Here is a 26,026-nt window from a genome sequence, read left to right on the forward strand (position 1 = left end):
TACAAGTATCAATTATATTTTTAGGTTCAACAGCAATAAAAAAATAAGAATTTTAAAAAAGCGGTATCGTTTATAACACCATAAAAATTATGAAATACCTAGTGCTAAATGCGACAACACATGTGCAAGACCTGAATCCTAAAAATTATAAACATTGTTGAAATTATTAAAGGAGACCTAAACAAATGGAGATATATGCCATGTTTACGGATTAGAACACTCTTAAAATGTCAATTACCCTCAAATCTCCCCCACAATCCCAGTCAAAATCCCCAAAGCTTTTTTTTTAGATATTTACATGATGATATGAAATGCAAAGCACATAGAAAAGCTAAAACTATTTTGAAAGAGAACCAAGTTGAAAGTCTTCAAATACCAGATTTTAACATTCATATAAAGTAGTAGTAATCAAGACATCATGATATTGGTACTCGGACATATAGATCAATGGAGCAGAAAAGAGTCCAGAACTAGATTTCACATATATAGTCAACTGATTGTCATTAAATGTGTTCAGATGCCTTTAATTCAATGGGGAAAGAATAATTCTTTTCAACAAATGATGATGGAACAATTGGATAGCCATACGTAGGAGTATGAACCCTGGCCCTTTCCCCACATCTAAACCTAAATATAAGAATTAAAACTATACAGAAGCAAACCAAAGAAAATCATCTTAGTGATCTCAGATTTGGTAAGGATTCTCTGAGGACAAAATATAAACTAGGCTTGAAAACTTTAAAAATCATGAACTTGGAAGTTTATGTTTTATAACTTTAAAAACATTATGCTAATTTAAAGAAGCAGTCACATATACTGTGTGATTCCATTTATATGAGAAGTCCAGAATAGGCAAATATACAGAGGCAGAAAGAGATTAGTGTTTGTCTAGGTCTTAGAATTGGAGTGAGGGCAATGAACGACTGCTTAAGGGTATGAGGTTTCTTTTTAGGGGTGATGCAAATATTCTAATATTTTGTGATAGGTGCACAGCTCTGTAAAGACAGGAAAAAACAATTAATTTAATGCCTGAAATGGGAAAATTCTGTCATACGCCAATTATACCTCAATAAGGCTTCTCAAAAGAGAATCAATCGGGCATGCAAATAAAAGAACAGGAAGCTGGTGAGAGGTAGCAGAGCATGGCACCCCGAAATAACCTCTTTGGTATACGGATTGTTTTGGGCTAATTATTGTGAGAAATAGACACGGGAGAAGCTCTGAAAACAGAGTAGAAGTTACTCTTTTGAGAGAGAAATTTACAGTGACAAGGCAAATCTTCCTCTGTTTAGAGTGTCTCCCTCTCCCTGCCTGAAGAGAAGGTTGACTCTTTATCATGAGAGAATTTATCAGAGGAGAAGGCACAGATTTCAATCTGCATAATCTGCTGGCAACCTCCAGGAGGTTTTTCCTGGCAACCTCCCATCACCTGTCCCAAACCAATTACACACCTTTTTTTTTCACTGAACTGAAGATGGTCTTTAAGCCAGTGGTTTAGGCCACCTATGTAGTTACTCATTTTTCCCCTGGATACCTGCTATGCATCCATGAGGTACACAATGTATTTGTTTTTCTCTTCTTAATCTGCCTCACTACACAGGGTCTCAGGCAAGAACTCTGAAGTGTAGAGAGAAAATTATTTTTTCTTCCCTTATACCGGGATATAATCCTAAAAATAATTTGCAAACATAACTGATGCAAACAAACATTCAATTCATCTTATGTGTTTAATTATTTGGGATATAAGATCTATTTTGGCTTTACTTTTCTGTTTTTTCAAGTTTTATCTGAGCTTTTTGTTTCCTTAACTCTCTGCAGCATTGTTATTTTCTTTTTTAATAACACACATTTCCATCTCTCTCCAGACGTTGTTATGAAAACGACAAGGCAAACCACACCCTAAGAGAAAGGATTAAAAAAAAATTCACCATTTGTATCTAGAAAACGTAAAAAATTCTCAAAATTCCATAATAAGGCAAACCCAATGAAAAACAGCCAAAAACATCTGAATAGGGACTTCACCAAAAAAGACATACAGAGGGCAAACAGGTGCATTAAAAAAGATACTCAACCACGTACATTAAAACCACAGGGAGACACCACTGCACACCCACTGGAATGGCTAAAATTGAAAAGACAGACCATTTCAAGTGTTGACAAGGGTGTGGAGCAACCGAAACTCTCCTAGTCTGCTGGAGGAAATGTAAAATAGTATAACTACTCTAAAAAAGTTTCCCAAGAAAGGAAAATAAATGCATACCCTATTTTATAAGTATTCCACATCCAGGTATTTACCTGAGAGAAATGAACAAATTCAGGCTCAGAGATTTATACAGAGAATGGTCTTGGCAGTTTTATTAGTAATCAGAAGCTGGAAACAACTTAAATATTTGTCTCTTCACCTAATGATGGACGAATATGGCAGAACCATTTGATGGAATACTACTTAGCAATAAAAGGGGACAAATTATTGTTACACATAACAACATGGATAGAACTGAAAATATTGATGCTGAGTGAAAGAACCAAAACAAAGAAAAGTATGTGCTATATATCCCGTTTACATAAAAGTCTAGAAAGTATTAACGGATCTATAATAACAAAAAGACCAGCAGTGGCCTAGAAATTCTGAGGAGTAAAGGATACATTCGTTATTTTGATTGTGGTGATGCTTTCAAGGATATACTCACATATCAATACTCAAAATGCACACTTTAAATATCTGTTTATTGTATGTTAGTTATGGTTCAATAAAGCTGGAAAAAAAGTTAGGGGTGTGGTGGGCAAATTCACTTACATCATCAAAGTGGAGTGCTTAAAGACTTCTGTCTTTAAAAAGAAGAGCCTGGAGGGTGAGAGAGAGAGAGCCACTCCTTCATATACTCTGGCTCTGAGAAATTACAAGTCCTATGGTAAAGTATCCTATTCAGACAAGGCAGGAGGAGAGGAGTTCTATTTTTATTCTGCCATTAAGTCAACATGATTTCTAATAGCAGACAAGAGACGGAACCAAATTAAAGCTCTGCTAGTGGAAGCGAGGGTAATTTTAAGGCTGTCAAAGATCTCACATTGTGGTTCAGCAGCAATATTGAACTGTGGTTGCTACACAGGCAATGTGGCTGCCTCTTGCAGTACAAACCTACTATGACAAACCAGCAGAGAGCAAATGCAGGAGGCCAACAGTGCTCACATGGGAGCGTCTAAAGCTTCACAGAGCAGCTCCCTGGACAGCAGGGACAGGGCTCTGCCTAAACTGGATCCCATTATTTGCTAATTGCTAACTAGATTCTCCAAAGGAAAGGATTCCCCAAGCAGGGGTTCTTGATTTGGAGTTTCTAAATTCCCAAAGAATCCAGCTGGGCATTTGGGTCTGGGGACCCTCTTAACGGTTTAAGGAACAATTTTGTGCGTGTAATGTGCTGCGGTTTCTCTGATGCTGGTAGTGGGAGGCAGGAGATGGACTTTCAGCTCCGAGGGGTCTAAGAATGCTAAAATCATGATAGTTATTTGTGTCTAGAGAAAAAAGGAGAATGGGATTGATAACGGATAAAAAATTATTGATATATATATTTTAAAGTAGGGATCTAAACCAAATAGGACAAAGCATTAACAAAGTTAGTTAATTATAGAGGGTGGGCACGTGGATGTTGATACGGTTTTCTGTATTTTTAAACCCCTTCAAAAGTAACAACTGAAATATACAAACCAGCCACTAAAGTTAAGAATCCTTGGCCCTAACGTATTTAAACCGAACAAGACTGAAGCAGCCTAACTTTCCCCACATTTTGATGTGCCTTAATTTAAGGAAAGTAGCAGCTCACTAAAGAAGCTCCCCGACCAGCTGAAAGTGACCTCAGTTCATTTCTGTAAATCGCTGGACACTGTCTCCAAACCTTAATTTCTACTTCTTTCTCTTTTTGTAAAAATTAGACAATTATCTGGCCTTTCTTCAGCTTTCAGGAATCTTACTAGTTCTCTTCCAACAGTTAAAACAAGACGTCACCTTTACAAGAGATCCAAGGGGCTATCTCAAGATCTCCTGTTACAGTTTTTAAAATTTATTTGTATTTTTTAAATTGTTTTTAAGTTTAATTATTTTGAGAGAGAGAGAGCACAAGCAGGGGAGGAGCAGAGACGGACAGAGAAGAATCCAAAGCAGGCCCCGTGCTGTCAGCACAGAGTCTGAGGCGGGGCTTGATCCCACAAACCATGAGATCGTGACCTGAGCCAAAATCGAGAGTTGGACGCTTAAGTGACTGAGCCATCCAGGCGCCCCATCTCCTGTTATAGTTTTAAGTTAACTTTCTTTTCGGAATGGAGATGCTGTAGCCATCCCATGAAGACCAGAAACGAAGAGGAGAACAGAATGCTGTGTGTTCATGTGAAAATCTCTAGTTTTTTAACTGTTTCTTTATTCATCACCCTCAAGGAGCCAATTTAGTATCTGACATGAATGCTAACTTCCCTGTTTGTGTGTCTCCATTTTCCTTTATTCCTTGCTGGGTTCTCCACCAGCACTGGCCTCAGTCTTGTGGCTCCTGGGCCTCTCACTGGTGTATAATCTTCCACACTTGGGCCTCATGTTAGCCCAGATTTCTTCTCAGTCTGCTCTAGAGGAAGAGTTAGGGCTAACGATATGAGAGATGAACTTATTCTCAGCTGCAGGCCCAAGAAAACTACAAATGTCCACAGCAGACGTGAAAGAACGCTGTCATAGGACTTCTGCAATTTTCAGTTATGAACTGCTATTTTTCCTATGTTTATGATAATCCCCAGGGAAGGCTTGCTCTCTTGCTATGTTTTTATTAGAAAATAACCTTCAAAGATTATGTCCAGCTTTCCAAAGAGACAAACATAAATATATGAACAAATAAAGGTATGGTGCTAATTCATTCACATTTCCCTCAAGTCGGAACCATCAGTACCTGTTATGAGGAGGCAGAAACATCCTTGCAATAGATGAGACAAGTTCTGCATGTTTTATACCATTTTTAACGCCATTCAGGCTTTCTTTCTATTAATGATTTCTTTTTGGCACTAGCTACCTTCACAAAATATACCTCAAAACAGCTCTGGGGAAACAAGACGTTTCTACTTCCACCATGATTCTCGGTCACAATGATGAAGACCGTATAGAAAGATGAAGAGAAACTCAGATGGCAGGCTTTTAACAGTCACCTCGACCATCCAACTTGACAACACATAAGGCTTAAGAGTCTCGTTTCTCTAATAAATACGAGGAAGAACTCGTAACAGAAAACCCATCAACTAATATGAGCAGCCGCAAGAGAAGCACAATCTACTGCAAAGTGCAATCGCTCTTGCCTGGGCCCAGAAAAAGGGAGTGGATGCTCCCGTTCTTGCTAAGCTCTGTCCTCCATAGTTAATCTCCCAAATCACACATGATGTGGGGTTTCCAGGCACCAAGTGCCCTTCTTCCTCTTCCAGAAAAACCTGATGATTATCATTAGGCCCGATGCCTGATACAGTAATTAAGCGGCCATAAAACTGGGGTCTCTGAATGTGTGGACTGGGAATGGCTACTACAGCTTCCCTACCTAATGTTCATGGAGGCATTGGACCTCTTGGCCTTTTCTCGGGCAAAGAGGCCAATCATCCACCCACCCCCTAGAGGCCTTGTCTTCTTTTGCTCACCCAAACAAGATGCACAGGGAGAGAAGAGGTCAGAGACAGGGGGGTGGGTATCCCTTTGGTAGACGTGACATCTGGCTCCCAGATACTGGCAAAGGGTCTAAAGTCGGCTTGAGGTGGGAGGGGACCCTCTGAGGGTTCCATTTTTCTTCCCCCCTTGGGAAAATTTCTCAAGTGCTGGCCCCTGCCCCTCCTCATGAAGGCAAAACTCCTCTCCCAGGTATAAGCTGTCTTGTTGCTGCTGAGCACCACAGGAGACCTTCAGTCCATTAAACACCTTAAAGGCTGGTGCCTCCTTTTTATCCAGGTCGTGGCTTCGCCAGGGACACAGCTGGAGGTAGATGTCTCCGCAGTGACATTCCTGGTACAAGGCTCACCACGAGCAAAGCCGGAAAGCACCAGCCTGAGGGCAGTGTGCCTGAGGCCTGGACCTACAGGCGTGAGGTAAAGGATGAGCCCTGCACAGATACAGGCACAGGTGCTACAAGACATAGGGTTTGCTCAATAAATGGAGCTAGAGAGGGGTGCCTGGGTGGCTCAGTCGGTTGGGCATCTGACTTTGGCTTGGGTCACAATTTCACGGTTCATGGGTTCGAGCCCTGCGTCGGGCTCTGTGCTGACAACTCAGAGCCTAGAGCCTGCTTTGGATTCTGTGTCTCCCTGTCTCTCTGCCCCTCCCGTGCTCATGCTCTGTCTCTGCCTCAAAAAGAACCAAACATTAAAAAAAAAAAGAGAGAGAGAAAAAAAGAAACGGAGCGGGGGAAAAGGGGCAAAATGAGGATCCCTCATTTAAATGAATACGAAAATCCCAGTATTTTCTTCCCTTCCAATAAATGATTAAGAGGGAAAAAAAAAAGTCTGAGACAGAAAGCAATATGGGAAATGGGCACCCTGTGGGTGGAGAGCACACGTGAGCTGAGCCCCGAAGCCCGATCTTCCTGACATTCTCACGGATTCCTGACACTGTTTACCATCCGAGGAAACTCAAGTCTGGACAAAGCAGTAGTCATGCGGCTATTTATGTGGCACAGCTGGGAATCGAATGCAAAGATTCTAAACCTAAGCCTAACACTGCTTCTGCTGCAACTCCTAATTTTCTGATAGAACAAGGTTCTACGTGACTAAGACTATATGATTCTACCAAGAAAAAAATGCCTTTTGGAAGCCTTGCTGGCATCATTCTGAATACCCTGAATTTCCTGCTAATACGCATGCTCCGGACTGAACACTTTGACTCTGTTCTTTTTTTTTTTTTTTTTTTTCAACGTTTATTTATTTTTGGGACAGAGAGAGACAGAGCATGAACGGGGGAGGGGCAGAGAGAGAGGGAGACACAGAATCGGAAACAGGCTCCAGGCTCTGAGCCATCAGCCCAGAGCCCGACGCGGGGCTCGAACTCACGGACTGCGAGATCGTGACCTGGCTGAAGTCGGACGCTTAACCGACTGCGCCACCCAGGCGCCCCACTTTGACTCTGTTCTAACGCAGAAAGTTAGTTTGGCGGCAGAGGCTCGTGCCTTGTGAACAGGGACTGGCCAAGGCGTTTTCTTGGCCCGCATGAGATGATACCCTGTTTTCTAGTCACGGGAGTTCAGGGCTTCTGGAACACAATGTTAGTGACCCCAGAGTGCCTCCACTCACACCAGATACACTTTCACACAGACCACACTTAACCTGGGTGAAGAATCAAAGTAATGCTCCCTCCCTAAGAGACCTAACGTGTTTAACATCGGGAGGTAATTTAATTTCAAGGTGGCAGTGAAGTGCTGGAATGAGCACGGGCCCGGAAGTAGTAAGAATTGGGATTCGGTTCCAGGACTGTCCTAGTAGCTAGGCGACCTCAAGCAAGGGGCCGAACTTCTCGGGATCCTTCCTTTGCCTTGCTAGCCTCATATATTAGCGCAAGGACAAAACGAAAAATCTCAGGGCTCCACAAATGAAAGGCTTACAGTTGTCTGTGGCCTGGTGGTGATCTTTTTTTGTTTTTGTTTTGTTTGTTTGTTTTGTTTTTAAGGTTTGGGAAGGAGCAGTAAGGGAATGTGGGGCATCGTCAAGTCTCTTCGGAGGCTGTGTCTGACCCCTGGACAAATTCTCTCAGGGCCTGCGGCAGACCTCCCCATGGTGGGTTTTGACACAGAGAGGCACATAGCAAATACATTTCTCGGTTGCTCAGAGTTTGGCCCTTAGGATCTGTGGGGAACCTAAGTCAGTATAAGCCCGAGGCTCCCATGTGGACAGTCCCTATAAGCCATGACCACTGTCCCCACCTCCCCTTCTGGCATTTTCCCTACCAGCCTTCTGTCTCAGCTCCAGGTGGGCACTCTAGGCTGACAGGAAGGTCATCAGAGGAAGGGAGGCATCATTCTCAGTGTGGTCTGAGTACTCATTCAAGGACAAGAGGCTGGTAGGTCACCTGCAGCACGGGTGAAATTTCTCCTTAACTCGTCATGGAGGCCAAGGTCGCTCTTTCTGGAGCTTTCCCTGTCCTCTCAGGATGGACTGGGGTCTTCCTAACAGGACCTCCCAACGTTGTTTCAGTGGTGGCTTTGCCTGTCCCACCCTCTGGCATGCTATTCTTGCCTCTTTGGTGCCAAGAGAGAGCCTGGCTCTCCTGGATGCTAACTGCAGCTTCTTCTAGAGCCTTCTTTCATCTCGATGTGCTGAAGCAGTGTGATGCTGGGCACTTTCTAGCTCCATCCACCCCCAGCCTCCCAAGTGGAGCCCGCACAGCGCTCTACGAGGTACTTTCCTGAGGAAAGGATGGTCTGCATCTAAACAAGCTCTTCCCCAGTCCTGGCCCGGCCCACGCCCCTCCTCACCACCAAGACGTGCTCGAGAAGGTCCAGGTAGCCAAGGGTGCACTCCGTCCCGTATCGCAAGGCTCTCGTGCGCACCTCCTCGCTGACATCAGGGTGAAAGGATGCTTGCTGGGGAGAGAAAGGAATGTGGACATCTTAAACAGGAAGAGCCAGCTGGTGAGTGGACCAAGGAGTAAGGGGGGAGGGGAAGGCACCTGCCTAGCAGTGCTGACCAGCCCTGCACCCCAGAGGGAGGAGACCTTGATTCTGGAATTCCCTCTGCCTTGCCCTCAGCGACCTCCCTGAGAAGCCTTCCGTGACTCCCTGGATAGAGAAGGTGGCCTGCCTCCGTGTTCTCCTGTTAACCTCACACCTGTGTCCAAGGCAGGTTCTCTCACCGCATTTTGTGTCTTGCCTTTTTTAGTGCCCTGGAGCCAGACAGAAGCACCTGAGTCCTGTCCCTCCTCCCATCCTTTCTCCCTGTCCCCTTCTATTGCACTGTAAGAAATTCCACATGCACTAAGAAGCCCAGGAAAGGGTCATGATTAGGGCTTACAGCAGGACATGCGCTGCCTGTCCCAGGGTGTGCCTGCCTTTCTCCAGCAGCATGGGGGGGGGGGGGGGTGGTTCCTGAAGCCCCTCTCTGTTCACAGGCTGATCACACTCAGGCCCTCACTCCGTGGCCTGACCATGCTGCACTCACAATGCCTCCTCTGGCTCTTGGGAAACTTCAGATGGTAAGCTCCCCACTACCCTCAGAGGGGCCGTAAATAACTCATCTCACATTATGCGCGGTGAGATAAGCAAACAAGGACGTATGGTTAATACAGCACCCTGTGCTTTTTTTCTTGCACTTGTGACCTGTTGGCTTCATTCAATCCTGATATAACAGATGACACGCCCAATCACAGGGTTACCAGGTTAATCACAGTTAACTGTATTTTTGAAGAAACAATAAAACAATTTTTAATGTTAATTTGAGAAACGCCATTTTTTATTTGCTAAATCTGGCAACCCTGCCCAGCCCTTTCTTCCTTCCAAAGCCTTAACCCTGGAAAGAACTTGGGGCTTACAAGAACACATTCAAAACTGCAGATACATCGCAAACCAGGACACGTATGAATCACACATTAGGATAAAAAGTCAAAGTGGTGGGGGATAGTGACTAGCCTTCACGTTTGTTCCGCTCAAGCCTTTCCGTCTAGGATTGGGGGATGCTGGCGGGAACACCTGTGGGTACTCCCCTCACCTGCTCCCCCAATACACCCCAGAAAGAGTGGGGATAATCTGAGTGGCCAGGATCTATCATTACTGAGCTCAGTTTTGCCCACCTGAGGACTAACGGGCCGTGCCTTTAACCACTGCCCCGTGTCTCCAAGTGTGAGAATGGAGCCCATGTCTTGGGGAGGACACAGGCTATGATGCTACCTCTGGTATGGAGTGTGTCAGACCCCAATTTAGAGTTGTATGGGGACTGAGGGTGGGTGCTCTTGTCCAGGCAGAACTCTTTGGGAGAGCAATCTGGCACGAATTAAAATGCCAGACCCTCTGACTAATTCCACTCCTGGGAGACGTGCCTAAGGAAATTATTCAAAGCATGGAAAAAACAGGTGTGCCCAAAGATGTTCCTGGCGGTACGGTTTATGCATTATTTAAAAATGCAGACAACTGAAATTTCTGGTAACAGGGTAAAATTATATCCATTGACAGAGTGTTTGTGGTCATTAAAGAGTCAGTTATAAGGACTCAGAGCACCAGAGACCAGAGCCATACGACATTAGCTGTAATAGTTGGTTGTATTGTATATAATGCAGACATACGCACATGTAGGTAAGACGAGAAACAGACACAAGAATTAACTCAGGGTGTGGGACAGCCCTTGTCGCCACCTGAGCATTTAGTGTAATCCTCCTTTTCTGATAAAATGAGCCAGGATGTAACTTCCTGCGCTTCCCTTTTTGCCCCAGCCACCCTGCTCGGCCCCAAAGGCAGTGCTCCAACGTGCCAAGTTGGCCTTCTGGCTGGATATAAGGGCTTCTTCTTGGTCCACTGCTTGGCCTCCCTGGTTTTCTATATACTCCTTATTGCGCGTCCTTTCTGGCAAGCTGCCTCATTTCCTTCCTGCAGTAAGTCTGCTAAATAAGTGCTCTCCTAACAGAAGTCTCAGAGCTCAGCACTGACACTTGTCATCCAAGTCTGGCTTTGAGGTATGAAGCTCCGGCTGTTATTTTGTCCTGCAAAGTCAGGGTGGCCTGATCCGGGGGCAGGAAGACAGAGAGGAGCAGAGCCTGTGCAAAGGGCCCCTGTCCTTATCCTCCTCCCCTGAGAACAGGGGTATGTGTGTCAGAAAGGGACTTGAAAATCGAGCCGCCTTCCCTTTCCCCCTTAATCTATTTCCCCTTCTCATTTCAGGTCTATAACACGGAGACAAAGCACTTGTCACTCATCAACCTCAGCGTCGTTAAGAGAGGAAACAGCTGTGTGACGATGGTCATTCCCCTTAAACTCCCCAAGCCTGTTTAATCATCCATCAACTTGGGGTGATCCCTGGTGCCCTTCCCCTCCAGGATCCAATGACAGAATATGCATGCCAGCCTTCCCTGCATGTCATGGTGGCATTCAGACCTTACCTTGCTAGCAAAGTACTATTTTCTGATTGAGGCCGTAACCCCTCTGGACAGTCGTCACTTCTGACAGGGCAGATTCCATTAAGTACATCATAACTGCAAACACTTACGGCTTTAGGAGAGTCTAAATCCCTGGCACAGCACACATGGTCCCCCATGAAAGTGGCCCTTCCACCTTCTACTGTCTTCTCCTCCCCCAACCCCCCCACACCGTCTCCCGTGCCTGGTCCTCACACACCCATTCCTTCAGGCTGGCTGCCTCACCGTCCCTCTCCCCAGACACCTCTCACCCATCCTACCTGCTCATTGGACCTGGCACCAGCTCTCCCACAACTGACTTCCCCACAAAGAACGGCCCTGTCTCCTCAGACCCCAAGCTGCAACAGCTGCTTTTTCAACTTCTGTGACTCATCCCCAACCCGCTCCCCATGGCGGGGGATTATCAATCAATCTGAGCAGAAGCCAGAGTCTCTGGGACCCAGCTGTCCCCAGAAGGGTGAAGGTCTGGTGTGGGGTGCTCAAGGGGGGTGGTGGGAGGGCTCTTATGACTCACTTTCTTAATAGATTAAAAAAAAAATAAAGTAAAGTTTGTAATGGTCAGGTCCCACCAGCGCCCTCACCAAGGATGGGCTCAGGGCAGCTACCCTGCTTGTCTACCCAAGGATCACGAGAGTTTCTGCAAGATGCCTGGCACAGAGAGAGAAAAAGGCTGTTCCCCAACATTCTGTCTTGTTCCCCTGACTCACTTCCTCCCCCAGTCATGGCAGAACCTCTCCTGGCCCAGAATGCTGACCTGCAGAGGCTGGAAAGGGGGGCAGGTACACGTGGGATGTGTTTTTTGTTCAGAGGGCCAGAAGCCTCTTCACCTCTGTCAGAGCAGGCATCCTGCCTACTTGGCAAGAACGGAGAGGAAAAGTGGGAGGCTGAGTTAGCAGGCCGACTCCATCCCCTCTCAAACACAAAACTACCCTGGAGAGTCACTTCCCGTGGGCTCTTCAGCACGCATTTCATCACAGAGTTTGAGGTACTGAGCTGCTCCCTTCTGTACACGGCTGGCCCCTCCCGGGCTCCAGACTAAACCAAATAGTCGTGACAGGGCATCATCCGGCCACCCAAAACAACGCCAAGGCCTTTACCTTACAAGCCGTCAGCATATCTGACACGGCTTTCCGGCTCAGGTTGGCGGTGGCAATCACATCCTCCTGTCTGCATGAGTTCCCAGCGGCCACGGCTTTGGCTGTTGCCATGGTGATGCCTTTCGTCATCCTTATCGATTCTTCAGGTGATGATGTCTTTTCAGGCACCTCTTTTGACTGGAACACCTGGAAGTTGGACATACAACAGGTGGAAAAAAAAAATGAAAGAAAAAAGACAAAGACAAAAATAAGTGGTTCTTCTCTGACCAGGATGCTGCTCACGGTCTGAAAACTGAGCCAGCAACAGGAAGAAACTGTCAAATGGCAGGAAATCAGAAATTTGAGTAATACTATTCTTGCTTTCAAGATGCTAGCACGGATAAGTCTTGCACACCTGTACTCGGCATTCAAGGGAACCATAGGGTGAGGGAGACAGGTCTACAGCATTAACCTGTTCGCCTGCGGAAAGAGACCCTCGGTATTTGTAAACTCTCCGGGGGAAGGTGGTGGTGTGGCTTCCCAGTTCTTGCCCCCCTCCCTGCTGGGGCTTCGGCAGCTCCCAGAAATTCTGCAGTTCTGATGCTGGTTCCGGGGCAGGACGGACCTGGACGCATCCCTGTGAACTCCCCTTTCTTTCTTTAAGAGGGTGTGGGGTTGGGGGAAATGAAGCATTCAGTTTCTTCTATTCTTAGCTTGTCTTACAAATATAACTGCATAATTGTGTGGAGGCGTTCGTGTCGAGGGCGCCACAGTGACACTGTGAATTATTTAAAACCACACACGCATGCACACACACACACACACACACACACACACACCACTCTTTAGAGAAGCTGAAATAATTAACCGTGCTGAGTGAATATCCCACTTTAAAATTCCACCTGTCAGTCAAGCCAGCCATTTCTGCTTCAAGCCCATCTGTCTTGTCTCTCTAACATGAGTGATTGGTGCCAGGGGCTGTATGTTGCATGTGCATCTGTCCCCACACATGAGTACTCCTAAACCAGTTGGGGTTGCTCTGTCCTCAGCCCCAGGCAACCACCTTTCAGCCAGGTAGTTTTCCCTGAGGCAAAGGGGAGAACCCAGCCAGCATCCTTGCAGCCTGTTAGCCAGCACCAAACATCACCAGCCCCCTAAAAATGGGCAGGTGCAATTAAGCTACCCAGGACCATGCCTGAACGCTCAAGGGGAACGAATACCACATGTATGGAACCCTTTGCATTAATGTGGCCCTTTGGCACATGCTCCTTTGGAAACTTCCCACGTCCGCGGAGACACACAACCTCTGTCAATTCCAAACCACGTTGGCAGACTTTGGTTGACCGTGGGTAATGTCCCAGGAAAGCTCCCAGTTTCAAATCTCTTCCATTGCCACCATTAGCCCCACCCACACCTATCAGAATACAGACCCGGACTTTTGACAGGAAACATACAGCCCACAGAGGCAGGTGAGCGTCAGGAGGCAGTGCTTAACAACACCACCTGCAATTTTCAGTTTTTTCTTTGTGCAAGAACCGGGTTTAACACCAAGCAAGACCGGCTTAATTAAAAACAGGACAAGAGAACCCAAGGCTCAATCACCAACAAAACCCAACAGAATTGCTGCTTTATACTGCTGATCCGCAGGGGCCTTCGGCCTTCCCAGGTGACTCTCTAAAGACGCAGAGTAGCTGGAAGCAAAAGCAGGTCCCCTGCTCCCCGCACAGAGAAACCGAATCTGTGATCAGACCTCCAGTTAGAAAGAAATCTGTTTGAAACCCTCATTTTCAGCATATTTCTATTTCTAGGGATTAGGGTGAGTCAATCCACAGCCATCACAGGATCAAAAGAACAGGAGAGAATATCCATATCACAGGAACACCGGGACACCCTCACTATACAATGCGGGAACATGGCAAGAAAGAACATGCGGTCAATTTCTTGGAGATCAGAGGGACCACGCACAGAAAGATGCTGAATTTTACAGGCCAGTATCTCAGGTAAAGGCATTTGTGTTTTTCTAACAGGGCACCTCACCCTCTAAAATCCGTATGTGGGCGGCCGTGTGAGCTGATGCTAACGGCACTGGGAATCAGGAGGTGCTGGGTGGGCCTACACGCCACACACATCATTTAAGCTCAAGGTGACAGCCAACACCCGTACCGAGTTTTCCCTTTGCCGGCAATCTTCTGTAATGCTTTAGTTTCAGTTCCAGTTTTAGTGGAACTAAACCTGAACAGTCCTAAGTGACACATTTTAATTGATTTCTTAATTACAAATTGATTGTAGACAAACGCTGATGAGGTCGGTTACGCCCGGGGCCTCAATTATGCAAAGCTGCCGGCAGGCAGGTGAGTGGGCCTCCCGGGCTCAGGTGCCCCAGGTAAAACCTCTTTATGCTACAAATCACTGAGATGTCTGGGGGGTGGGTGGGGTGTCAGCTCTTGCACGTGGATGGGATGCCCGAGGGAGGTGACTGCTGGCTCCTTACCGTGAGCTCCTGTTTCATGTATTCGATAGTGGCCTCGAGCGCCCGTGTGCCCCGGGTGGCCTCGTCCTCCACTGCCTTTACAGTCTTGAGGAGGGAGGTGACATTGGTCACCATCACCTGCATAGGAAGGAGAGGCCGAGAGAAAATGAGGAGCACCCTGAGGTCTACTCCCCGCTCCTTTTAGTTCTGGCTCTGATGCCAGGAGGACAAAACGCTGCTGAGCAAGGAAGGCGCTCAGATGCACATGTTCCCATTATTCTTGGGTGTGCTTCTCTCATTCTGCACCGCCCGCCACGCCTGTCCCTGCTTGGCACCCCGCTCTACCTTGGCGGCCCCCTTGAGCTGGTACATGGAGGGGTCATCGGCAGGCTTGCTGGCGGCCCCCTTGGTAGCACCTATCAGATCTGAAAGGGCCTTGGCCACGTCTTTGATGGCATTGATCAACACCACCTGCAAGAAAGCAGAGAGCCCAGGTGAGCAGCCCCAGCGGTCCCCTGCGGGCAAGACCAAGAGCACACGGCCCGAGGGCCAGGTGCGGGCATCCGGGAGGCCAGTCTCTATCTCGGCAGCTCCACAGCCTGCAGCAAGGCAGACTCCCCAGGAGCCACCCCTGAAGATGCTGACGCAGGAGTCTCCCCGAGGGAGGCTGACGCTGAGCCAGAAGACAGACCCCACACACACCCAGCACGTTCGGACACCTCCCAGCCCGCAGTTGTGACGACAAGTTGCCTAGGAAAGGAGGCGACCAGCTAAGCAGACGCCTGAGATGCAACGCTACTCACCCGCACCCTGAATTGGTAACCCCAAACGTGGAGAACAAAACGCAAGCCTCGTACCCTGCCCTGCAAGGCGTCCGTGGCATCCTGCCTGCGTCTCCAGCTTTGGTTCGTAGGATTCTGTGACTCACTCAACATGCTACGGGCATACGGGTCTATCTTCCCCAGGACAGATCCCCCTCGTTCCTCCTTCAGGGCCTCTGCTCTTGCTCTCCTCATTACTCGTCTCAGCTCACACGTCGGGCCCTTCGAGACCTTTCCTGACCACTCCCCATCCCCCACCCCCCACCTGAAATTCCATCAGCGCGCCCTTATTTACAGCACGTATCAGTACGTGGAATTGTTGTCTTCTCCCCCCACTTGGATGTGAGCTCCAGGCGGGCCAGCCTGGACTTGTGTGTGTTGTGTTTTGCGCTCGGAATGGGGCCTGGCCTGTAGCAGGCACTCAGTAAATACTCACAGAGTGACTGCATGGATAGGTGTGCACCCTAATTACACCGGACAGCATGTGGTATCTTCCCTCTCGTGACTCAACAGAGAACACAGGCCACCTTTACAGTGTGTGTGTTGGACCTGGGGTCCGAAGCACCAGCCATACTTAGGAAAGACGTGACACTGAATGCATAACACGAGTCTTCTTAGCTCCTGCTGCTGTAATCGCAACAACTTCCCTTTACTTGAGGGCAGTGTTCCAAGCGCTGAGCCATGTGCGCTACCCATGCCCTCACTTAATCCTCACCCCTGCTGTTTCAAGTGGGAGCTATGGTGCTCCTGTCCACACTGTCTCAGGGCCTGGGAGCGGCAGGGCTGGGATTCAGACTCTAGTCAGCATGATCCCAAGGGTTATGGTCTTAACCTTCACACTTGGATTATGCTCTAGGGCTTTGGCTCCTCACGTACAAATGGCATTGGCAGTGCCACTGTATCTCACTGCCTGGCTGTGAGGGTGGCTGCGTAACATACATGAGAACACATCAGAAACTCTAGTGTCCCAGATGGCTGGGGAGCACAGTGACACTGTGCCTCTGCCCCTCCCACCTTTCAGGCTCCATCCCATGCCTTCTTACCCTCAGGGTACATGGAGCCTCTGGCAACCTCTGAAACCAAGGGGCAGAAGGGGATCGGCTCCTGAGGAAGGGCTGACGGGTGTGGACCTCACTCACACTGATTCTGGTCATCACAGCGGGGAGGGGCCGCCAGGGAAGAACAAGGGACAGCGAGCAAAGGTTGCTGTTAACACCCAGCATGCACCGTCCCATCCCTGGTCACTGGGCATCTGACTGTCGAGTAGCCACATTTTTCTGAAAGGATATTTTCCACTAGAGATCTCATTAGCAGTTGGGGCTCTAGGACATCTACTAGACCATTTGGGAGTGAAGACTAAATAATTCGATACATTTCCGTGTGTTCAAAGACTTAAATGCTCCCCAGCCTGCTCACTCTTCCTAAGGCTGAGCCAGGCTCGGAGAGTGTGGATTCCAACCTCACTGAGCGTTTTTAAGCTTTTCCTTCCTCCACTGGGTAAGAACAATACCACAGGTAGGCATTTCTGTGAATGCTTCAAATTCCAAGGGGCAGCCAATCGGAGCTCAGATGTTATCAGAGAGCAATCCAGCAGGAGGAGTAAAATGGCCACATGTGGAACATTTCCTCATGGAGCTCTGCTCCACTGGAGGATGTCGGGCAGGGAAGGGTCATGGTCACATGCGAGCAAAGCTGACGGCCTTGTGTTAACCACAACAGTAGCTGTCGTCAACAGGGGCACTGGATGGTAGGCGGCTTCCAATCCAGTTTTGTCCACGTGGACCAAATAGACGAGCTAACTGAGAGTGGTATAAGCAGTGAACACGGAGGTGTTGGCCATCTGATGGTGCTGGGATGGAGCAGAGGGGTTTTCGGTTCTGCCCTTGGGAACGGGTAGAGTCCATTACTGGTGGCCCTGGTTGGCTACTGGTTCCGTAACAGCTAAGGAGACATTTGCTGAGTATCCACCTTGCGCTGGAGCGGTGGTGGGTACTTGGCTCTCCGGGGTTAGCGAACTGTGGGTGCCGTCCCTCACCTGGACCACCAGGCTGAGGACGAAGGAGCGGGCAGACGGCGCTAAATCAAAGCGTGGTTACAGGAGCACAGAGCCCTTCCCAGCCCAGAGCTCGTCCCTCCCCGTCCCTCCAGAGCCAGACTTCTCAAGGGGTGTCCATACATGCTGGCTTCCTTCCTTTCCCTCACCGGGCCACGCCACACAAATGGCGCTCCGTGGCACGACGGCCAGTGGCCAGCTCTCAGACCTTCACCTTCTCGACAACTCAGCCGCGCCTCCGGTGGAATGAAACACGCCCGCTCTTAGCATCAGGACCCCTGGCTTTCCTCCTATCCGCTGCTGCTGCTGCTCCTCAATCTCTCTGGGCATCCCTTTCTCCTTACCACGGTCTTAAATGGTGGCTTCCTCGGCTCTGCCTTGAACCCCCCTTTTTCTCTCGCCTCACGCTCTTCCTCTCCTATGGCTGTAGTCCTTGTCTGTATGGCAACACCCCTGAATCCACATGCCCTTAACTGTGCAGGCTTATGCCCCCTCTCTAGTTCCACCTGCACGTGTGTCTAGCACGGTCCCATGCCGAACCCGCCTTTGTCTCCCCGCCCATGCCGGCTGTCTCTCCAGGGAGCCACCGTCCACTCACTCATCCCGACCTTTCCCTCTCCCATATACCCAAGGGGTCACTGTGCTCAATCCCTCACCAGTCATCTCTACCCTCGTGGCTGCCATCACAGTCTGTGCCACCGTCCTGCCAGGATAAATGCCTCCTAGCAGACCCCAAAGCAACAGACATACTCGCGCACCTACTGGTTACTGCAGAAGTTCCTATTTCGCCCTGGGCCTCTTCCGCGGTCTGCGGCACAGTGTTTATGGGAACGTGAGGGTGACTGACCCGCCCCCCGAGGCCCACCCATACCTGCGTCTCAGGGTCATTAGAGCCGAGGCTGGCGGCCCCCAGCTTGACCACTTCAGCGAGCTGGGTGATGGTGGCTGCCGACGACTGGGCTGCCTGGGCCAGCTTGTCCGGGGTGGACGCAGCCCCTGACACCAGCAGTTTCGTGTCTTCCACCAAGGCCTTGGCTGTCTTCAGAATGTTCTCCCTGAGAAAGGGGGGGGAGGGCAGAGGAGACAGGGACAGACAAAGGGCAAAGTTTGGCTACCAGCAATTAGGAAGCAAAGAAACCCTTCATACGGGGCTTTTTGTTACAGGGCTTTGAAAAAGAGAGGTGATGTGTCTCCCCTCCCTTATCAGGGGTACTCATTTTCTGTGTCGGAAAATTGGGAGAGGAGAGCAAAGTCAGCCCAGCATCCACCTGGTCGATTAATGGTAAACTTCCACGAAAGACTCAGGCCCACCAGGTTGGCCCCCAACCCTGTAGCTCAGTGAGAGGTCAGCTGGGTCCTGGAATGGGTGACAGCATTGGCAGTCTCCTCCCTAGCCCGGCCCTGGGACTGAAGAGAGAGGAAGAAAGGTGACAGACATGTGGCAAGGCTACTGGGGAGGGGGGGTGGTTCTCTAACAGCAAGTGGAGACCCCCGCACCAGCCTCCAGGAGCAGGGCCTAAAGAGCCAGTCTGGGAGAGACAGGAGGCTCAGAGCCCCCCTCCCCATTTATGTAAGAGCTAAATGTGGCTGTCCTGGCCACTCCCACGGGGGTTGGGAGCAAATGAGAGGCACGTCTTTTCAGCTTGGCAAGCAGAAGATCAAAAAGCTGTCCTCTGCCAGAGCAGGCTGGGTTCAGGCTGTGAAAGGCACAAAGCTGGAACATGACTCCATGTTTACAGTTGGCAGGCAGGGCTTGTTTTGATTATGTGGTTCACTTTCTCCCCTTGAGCATCTTATTGAAATCAACATGGATAACCGCATTTCTGGCTTCTGAGCAGTCTCTAACATCCATCAGGCCAGCCTGAACCTCTCCAGATCCAGAAGCCCCCAGGACGACCTCCCCTCCCATACCTGTGGTCTGCAAAGGTCTCGTTGTTCTCTGCATTCAGGGTCCCTGCAGTCGCAAACATGATGGTGGTATCCAGGTCGGCGATAATCCCAGACACGGCAGTGGCAGCTGTGATACATGCCTGGGTCCCCTTGTTCCCAGCCTGGAGAGCTGACAACACCAAGGACACCTGTAGGTACAGAGAGAATGCCAGGGGGAACAGGGAAATGAAAAAGATGTAACCCAAAGATTTTCAGACTCAAACATCACTGAAAAAAAAAAAAACAACTCAAAAAACAGAAAAGGAGGGAATTCTTCCAAACTCATTTTATAAAGCCAAAATTACCCTGATACCAAAGCCAGACAAGGATGCCACAAGAAAAGAAAATTGCAGGCCAATATGCCTGATGAACATAGATGCAAAAGTCCTCAACAAAATATAGTGAACTGAATTCAAAACATTAAAAGGATCATACACCATGATCAAGTGGGATTTACTCCAGGGAGGCAAGGATGATTCAACATCCACAAATCAGTCCATGTGGTACCCCAACAAAGGATAAAAACCTTTTGATCATCTCAATAGATATAGAAAAAGCATCAGACAAAATTCAATACCCCTTGATAATAAAAACTCTCAACAAAGTAGGCATAGAGGGTATGTACCTGAACATAATAAAGCCCACATGATAATCCCACAGCTAACATCATGCTCAATAGTGAAAAGCTCAGAGCTTCTCTTCTAAGATTAGGAACAAGATAAAGATCCCCACACTTGCCATTTTTATTCAACGGAATATTGGAAGCCCTAGCCAAAGCAATCAGGCAATTCAGAGAAATAAAAGGAATCCAAACTGGAAAGGAAAAAGTCAAACCGTCACTATGTGCAGATGACATATTGTATACAGAAAACCCTCAAGACTCCATCTAAAACTGTCAGAAGTCATCAATGAATTCAGTAAAGTTGCAGGATACAAAAACAATACAGAAAAATCTGTTATATTTCCCTAATACGGAACCATCAGAGAGAAATTAAGAAAACAATCCCATTTATACAACTGCATTGAAAAGAATACAAGACCTAGGAATACATTTAACCAAGGAGGTCAGACACCTGTGTATAGAAAAACTGCAAGACATTAAAGAAAGAAGTTGAAGAAGGCACAAATAAATGGAAAGATTCTCCATGTTCACAGATTGGAATAATCAATGTTAAAATGTCCATACTAGTCAAAGCTGTCTACAGATTCAACACAATCCCTATTCAAATTGCAATGGCATTTTTCACAGAAATACAACAAACAATCCTAAAATTTCTAGAGAACCACAAATGACCCTGAATGGACAAAGCAATCTTGAGAAAGAAGAACAAAGTTGGAAGTATCATACTCCCTGATTTAAAACTATACTTCAAAGTTACAGTAGTCAAAACATTATGGTACTGGCATAAAAACAGACACATGGATCAAAGGAACAGGCAAAGAATAAACCCAGCATACAGTCAAATAATTTACGACAAAGGAGCCAAGAACATACAATGGAGAACAAACAGTCTCTTGAATAAATGATGTTGGGAAAATTGGACAGCTACATGCAAAAAATTTAAATTGGACCACTGTCATACAGCATACACAAAAATTAAAAAGGATTAAATACTTGAATGTAAGAAGTGAAACCATGAAACTCCTAAAGAAAACATAGGCAGTAAGCTTCTTGACATAAGTCCTGGTGATGAACTTTAGAATCTGACATCAAAAATGAAACAACAAAAGCAAAAATGAACAAGTGAGACTACAGAAAACTAAAAAGCTTCTGCACAGCAAAGAAACCATCAGCAAAATAAAAAGCAGCCTACTGAATAAAGCATTTGCAAATCACATATGTGATAAGGGTTTAATACCTAAGATATGTAAATAAAACATACAACTCAATAGCAGAAGAACAATCTAATGATAAAAATGAGCTAAAGATCTGAATGGACATTTTCCCAAAGAAGACAAACAGATGGGCCACAGGTACATGACAAGATGCTCAAAGTCATTACCTATCAGGAAAATCAAAACCACTATGAGATACCATCTCGCACCTGCTGGCATGGCTATTATCAAAAAGACAAGAAAGAACAAGTGTTGGTGAGAATGTTGAGAAAAGGGGGCCCTCTTGCAGTACTGGTGGGAATGTAAATTGGTGTAGCCACTAGGGCAAACAGCAGCATTATTTACAGTAGCCAAGCATTGGAAACAACCTAAATATCCACTGACGGACGAATGGATAAAGAAAATATGGGACCTATCATCCAGTGGGATATTATTCAGCCAGAAAAAGAATAAAATCTTGCCATTTGCGACAACATGGATAGAGCTCGAAGGTCTAAGTGAAATAAGTCTGAGGAAGAAATGCCATTTGATCTCTCATATGTGGAACCTAAAATAGAATTTAAAAAGCCAAGGGGTGCCTGGGTGGCTCATTTGGTTAAATGTCTGACTTTAGCTCAGGGCGTGATCTCACGGTCCGGTCTGTTGGTTCAAGCCCCGTGTTGGACTCTGTGCTGACAGCTCAGAGCCTGGAGCCTGTTTCAGATTCTGTGTCTCCCTCTCTCTCACTCTGCCCCTCCCTCCCTCCCTCTCTCTCTCTCAAAAATAAAAAAAAAAAACATTAAAAAAAAAAAAGGCAAGCTTGCAGAGACAGAGAACAGATTGGTAGTTGCCAGAGGCAGGGGATGGGAGTTAGGAGAAATGGGTGAAGTTTTTTGTTTGTTTGCACGCATCGAATAAAAATTAAAACAAAACAAAACAAAACCCAACCAACCAACCTCACGGAAAAAGGGATCAGATTCCTGGTGGGAATGAAGTTGTGTTTTGAACAAAGGTGGTTAAAAGGCATAAACTTCCAGTTACAAAATAAGTACTAGGGATGTAGCATTCATCCATATTATACAGCAGGGTTAAGAGTAAATCTTAAGAGATCTTACCACCGGGAAATATATATATACATTTCTTATCTACATGAGATGGTGGACTGTAACTAAACTTCTTGTGGTAATCATTTTATAATACACAAGACAGATAAATCACCATCCGGTACAGCCTAAACTTAGTGCCTTTGTCAATTGCATCTCAAAACCAGGGGGAGAAAAGTACAATACAACAACACTTAATTTCCTCTATGGGACTCCACGCAGCTGATGGGTTAACAACACAGTTTTGGTGTCAACATCACAGGCTGAATACCAGTGAATATCGTTCACTGGCTAAACAACTTTTTTTTTTAAAAATGTTTATTTATTTTTGAGACAGAGAGAGACAGAGCATGAACGGGGGAGGGTCAGAGAGAGAGGGAGACACAGAATCTGAAACAGGCTCCAGGCTCTGAGCCGTCAGCACAGAGCCCGACGCAGGGCTAGAACTCACGGACCGTGAGATCATGACCTGAGCTGAAGTTGGACACTTAACCGACTGAGCCACCCAGGCGCCCCACAACTTTTTTTTTTTAATGTTTCTTTATTTTTGACAGAGAGAGAGAGAGACAGAGACAGAGCATGAGTGGGGGAGGGGCAGAGAGAGAGAGGGAGACACAGAATCCGAAGCAGGCTCCAGGCTCTGAGCTGTCAGCACAGAGCCCAACATGGGGCTTGACCTCACAGACCTTGAGATCATGACCTGATCCAAAGTTGGACGCTCAACTGACGGAGCCACCCAGGCACCCCGGCTGGCTAAACAACTTGGGGCAAGCTGTTTGACCTTGGTTTCCTCATCTGTAAAATGGGGATATTATTTCTTGCCTATAAGGCTTGTTGGGAGGAATAAGGAGGGAGGACGTATGTAAACCGTCTAGCATGACACATGATCACATACTAGCTGATCAGCAGGGAGATACTTTTAATAGGATTACGTTTGTGGAACCAGAAAGAAGTTCAGGCTCCTGTGAAAAGTGTGATCATTTGTGCCCTGCTCTGATAAGGTTTTCTGTAGAACAGCCTTCTGCTAACACTCGATATTCCTTCCTCTGGCTGCCTATCGATGAGGAATTCTTTATGGTCGACTCCACTGAGGCTAGAGCCCAGAACAGACCTGCGTGCATCACCTCTCCACCCCAACACTCCCTTGAGCTATCACCTGTCACTAAATAATAATTCCAGTGACCTGAGAGTCCAGCAAGTTGGCTGTGTTCCCTCCAGTGCCTTTCAAGTCAGAAACCCTTCACTGCCACCTGCCACCCATCACCCCTTCTAGAAAACCCTCGCTATTCCTAGACACACTTTCCTATAACACAAAGCTAACCCCACGCCCTTGCGTACAATTCTCTCCTGCTGTCAAGGGAAGCTGAGTTCCTCCCACGACCAGACCAGTTCCACTTCTGTGGCTTCCTGCCACATTCTTGCCACATGGCCCAGCTCCTCACTTCCCCCGCCTCTCATGCAGTGGGTCTGCCCCCTGCCTGCCGGTGCCTCCCCTCCCCTCCCCATTCTCTAGCCACTAACTTGCTCATCCTGCAGAAGCCAGCTCAAAGTGTCAGCCGTCCTCGTCCAGAGACACGAGCATGCTGTCCCTGGCTTCGGGGCAGCTCATTCAGCACAGGTTAAAACAGCACGCGTCCAGCCAGTGACCGGAGGCTCTGAGTTGAGAGACAGTCTGGAGCTGTCGTATTAATCTTTCTGTGCCCACACACGCACCACCCTTGACTATGACTGGCTCATAGAAGAGCCTGCAAAGTTTCGTGAATGCATTTTCTGAAAATACAATGGCCGGGACAGAGGAGTTATAGCAACACTGAGAGGCACAGAGCTCGTATGCTCTCTTCCTTCTGCGCTGCTCACATCTTAGGAGAGGTGGTGGACACAACCCAGCATGCGGGGCAGAGGGCCCACTTCCCGAGCACCGGCCACATCCCAAGACTAGCCCACAAGGAAGAGCTTCTCTTCCTCCTTTGCCTGATTCTCCTTCCTGGAGTGAAATGCCACTATGTCCCACCAGGAAGAGAGATGGCCTGAGAATCAAGCATCTAGTTTCCAGAAAGAACTCTCTGAGGAGACAAAGGCCAAGACGAGTGATCATGAGAACGAAAGGGACGTTCTCAGCCAGATTCAAAGAGCACGGAAACAGTGTCCGCCTGCTACAAAAGCTGTGTGAGTTTACTGAGCAGCTACTAGTTCCTAGGGGACAAGGACACGAAGAGGAGCAAGTGAAGCCTCTTGCGGCTGGTGGGAAGTTACAGACACAACCAGGACATGTAAGAAAGACACACCAGGTGGAGATGGGGGGCCAGAGCACGTAGCAAGAAAGCACCAAAAAGGCTGGTTTAGTCTGAACAGCTGATCCTCTGACTCTGAGCCTCCTCCGGGCAGGAGGTGGCAAGGACCCTCTGCTGGGAGAAGCAGTAAGACAGAGAACAGCTCAGGAAGATCATGTTGCTTGGACCTCTGCTTCCCTGCCTTCATGTGCCAATTCCAAGGTCTTCAACAAGGGAACCCAGCCAGAGTAACTTCGACAACAAGGCAGGGCTTTGAAAGGAGGGAGAATGCCTTCCTCCGGCTGAGAGATTTATTTCCTCATCCTGTGGAGTCCGAGGAGGCCTGGGTAGTCCTGTGGGCTGCAGGAGACGGCCAGGCGTTGCTTGGCTTCGGCTGGCAGCCCTGTACAGAAAAGCATCTGTACCGGCAGCTGCCAGGTGAGGGGTCCCCCACCCGGCCCTTGAGTCCTGTGGCCAGGCTGCTCAACAGTGCAGAGCTCTGTGTCCTGGGGACCCAAGAGAAGGAGAGGGAGAAGCCAGCAAAGCACAGATGCTTCGGCCTGCAAAACAGCTGTCCTGAAAAATGACTCTTAAGAAATGAGCAAAGCAGAAGAGGAGTGTACTTTGGGGCCATCAGGGAGCCACGGGAACGAAGGGATACGGGGAACGGCTTCGTCGAGCAGGGTACATTTCGTGGGAGGAGGGTGTCGGAAGGCAGCTTACAGAGGACAGCAAGTATCTGTGACACGTTGGGTTGTGTGTCTGGCACGATGCCAAGCAAGCACCTTCACGCTTATCACCGCATTTCATTTTCACAACCCTATGGGCCAGGAATTGTATTTCTCTGTGCTCATTCTGCAGGTGAGGGTACAGAGGCTCAGAAAGGTGAGATAACTTAGCTGAGACCCTGGAGCCCCACTCGCTACACCATGGGGTTCTCTCCACAAACAGCCGCTGCTAGACTCTAAAAAGATCACGCAGGATCCTGCTCTTTCAACCAAGGTGCCGTGCGACTTTGGGTGCGGTGCTCAACCCTTGCACACCTCAGTCTCTTCTGGGAGGAAGGAGGTAACCCGAAGAGAGCTTCAGGCCTTTCTTACTCAGTCCCCAGCACCTGGGAGCCTCCCTGAGAAGGAAGCCCAGGGGACAAGTGTCAAAAGGGGGCTCCTGGTACTCACGTGACTGTGATGTGGTCTGTCCAGTCTACCTACAAGAAAACCCATCAAGGAAGTGCACTGCCGGGGCCCTGACTTTCATGGGACAGTACGTCCCATGTTCGGAATTTCTCAGGGCTATGGATTACCCCGGCCCCCTTATGTGCCCCATCCCTGGGGAATCCCTGCATGTGGGGGAAGACCAGACCTGACTGGATC

The 26,026-nt window shown here is 48.0% G+C and overlaps 1 protein-coding gene across 13 annotated transcripts in view; it reads right to left on the bottom strand.

Moving 5' to 3' along the window:
* The window catches only part of TLN2 (talin 2), a 442,548-nt gene that overhangs the window by 26,822 nt on the left and 389,700 nt on the right, over nt 1-26,026 (bottom strand). For all 13 annotated transcript variants that reach the window (XM_019832311.3, XM_019832310.3, XM_011282911.3 and 10 more), the window contains 6 exons: nt 19,448-19,614; nt 18,408-18,591; nt 15,008-15,133; nt 14,684-14,800; nt 12,214-12,399; nt 8,472-8,579 (listed from right to left, as the gene is read on the bottom strand). In XM_019832311.3, the coding sequence (XP_019687870.3) occupies nt 8,472-8,579; nt 12,214-12,399; nt 14,684-14,800; nt 15,008-15,133; nt 18,408-18,591; nt 19,448-19,614 (888 nt within the window). The remainder of the gene's footprint in view (nt 1-8,471; nt 8,580-12,213; nt 12,400-14,683; nt 14,801-15,007; nt 15,134-18,407; nt 18,592-19,447; nt 19,615-26,026) is intronic.

The sequence above is a fragment of the Felis catus genome, chromosome B3 (genome assembly GCF_018350175.1).
Source record: "Felis catus isolate Fca126 chromosome B3, F.catus_Fca126_mat1.0, whole genome shotgun sequence".
Lineage (NCBI taxonomy): Eukaryota > Metazoa > Chordata > Mammalia > Carnivora > Felidae > Felis > Felis catus.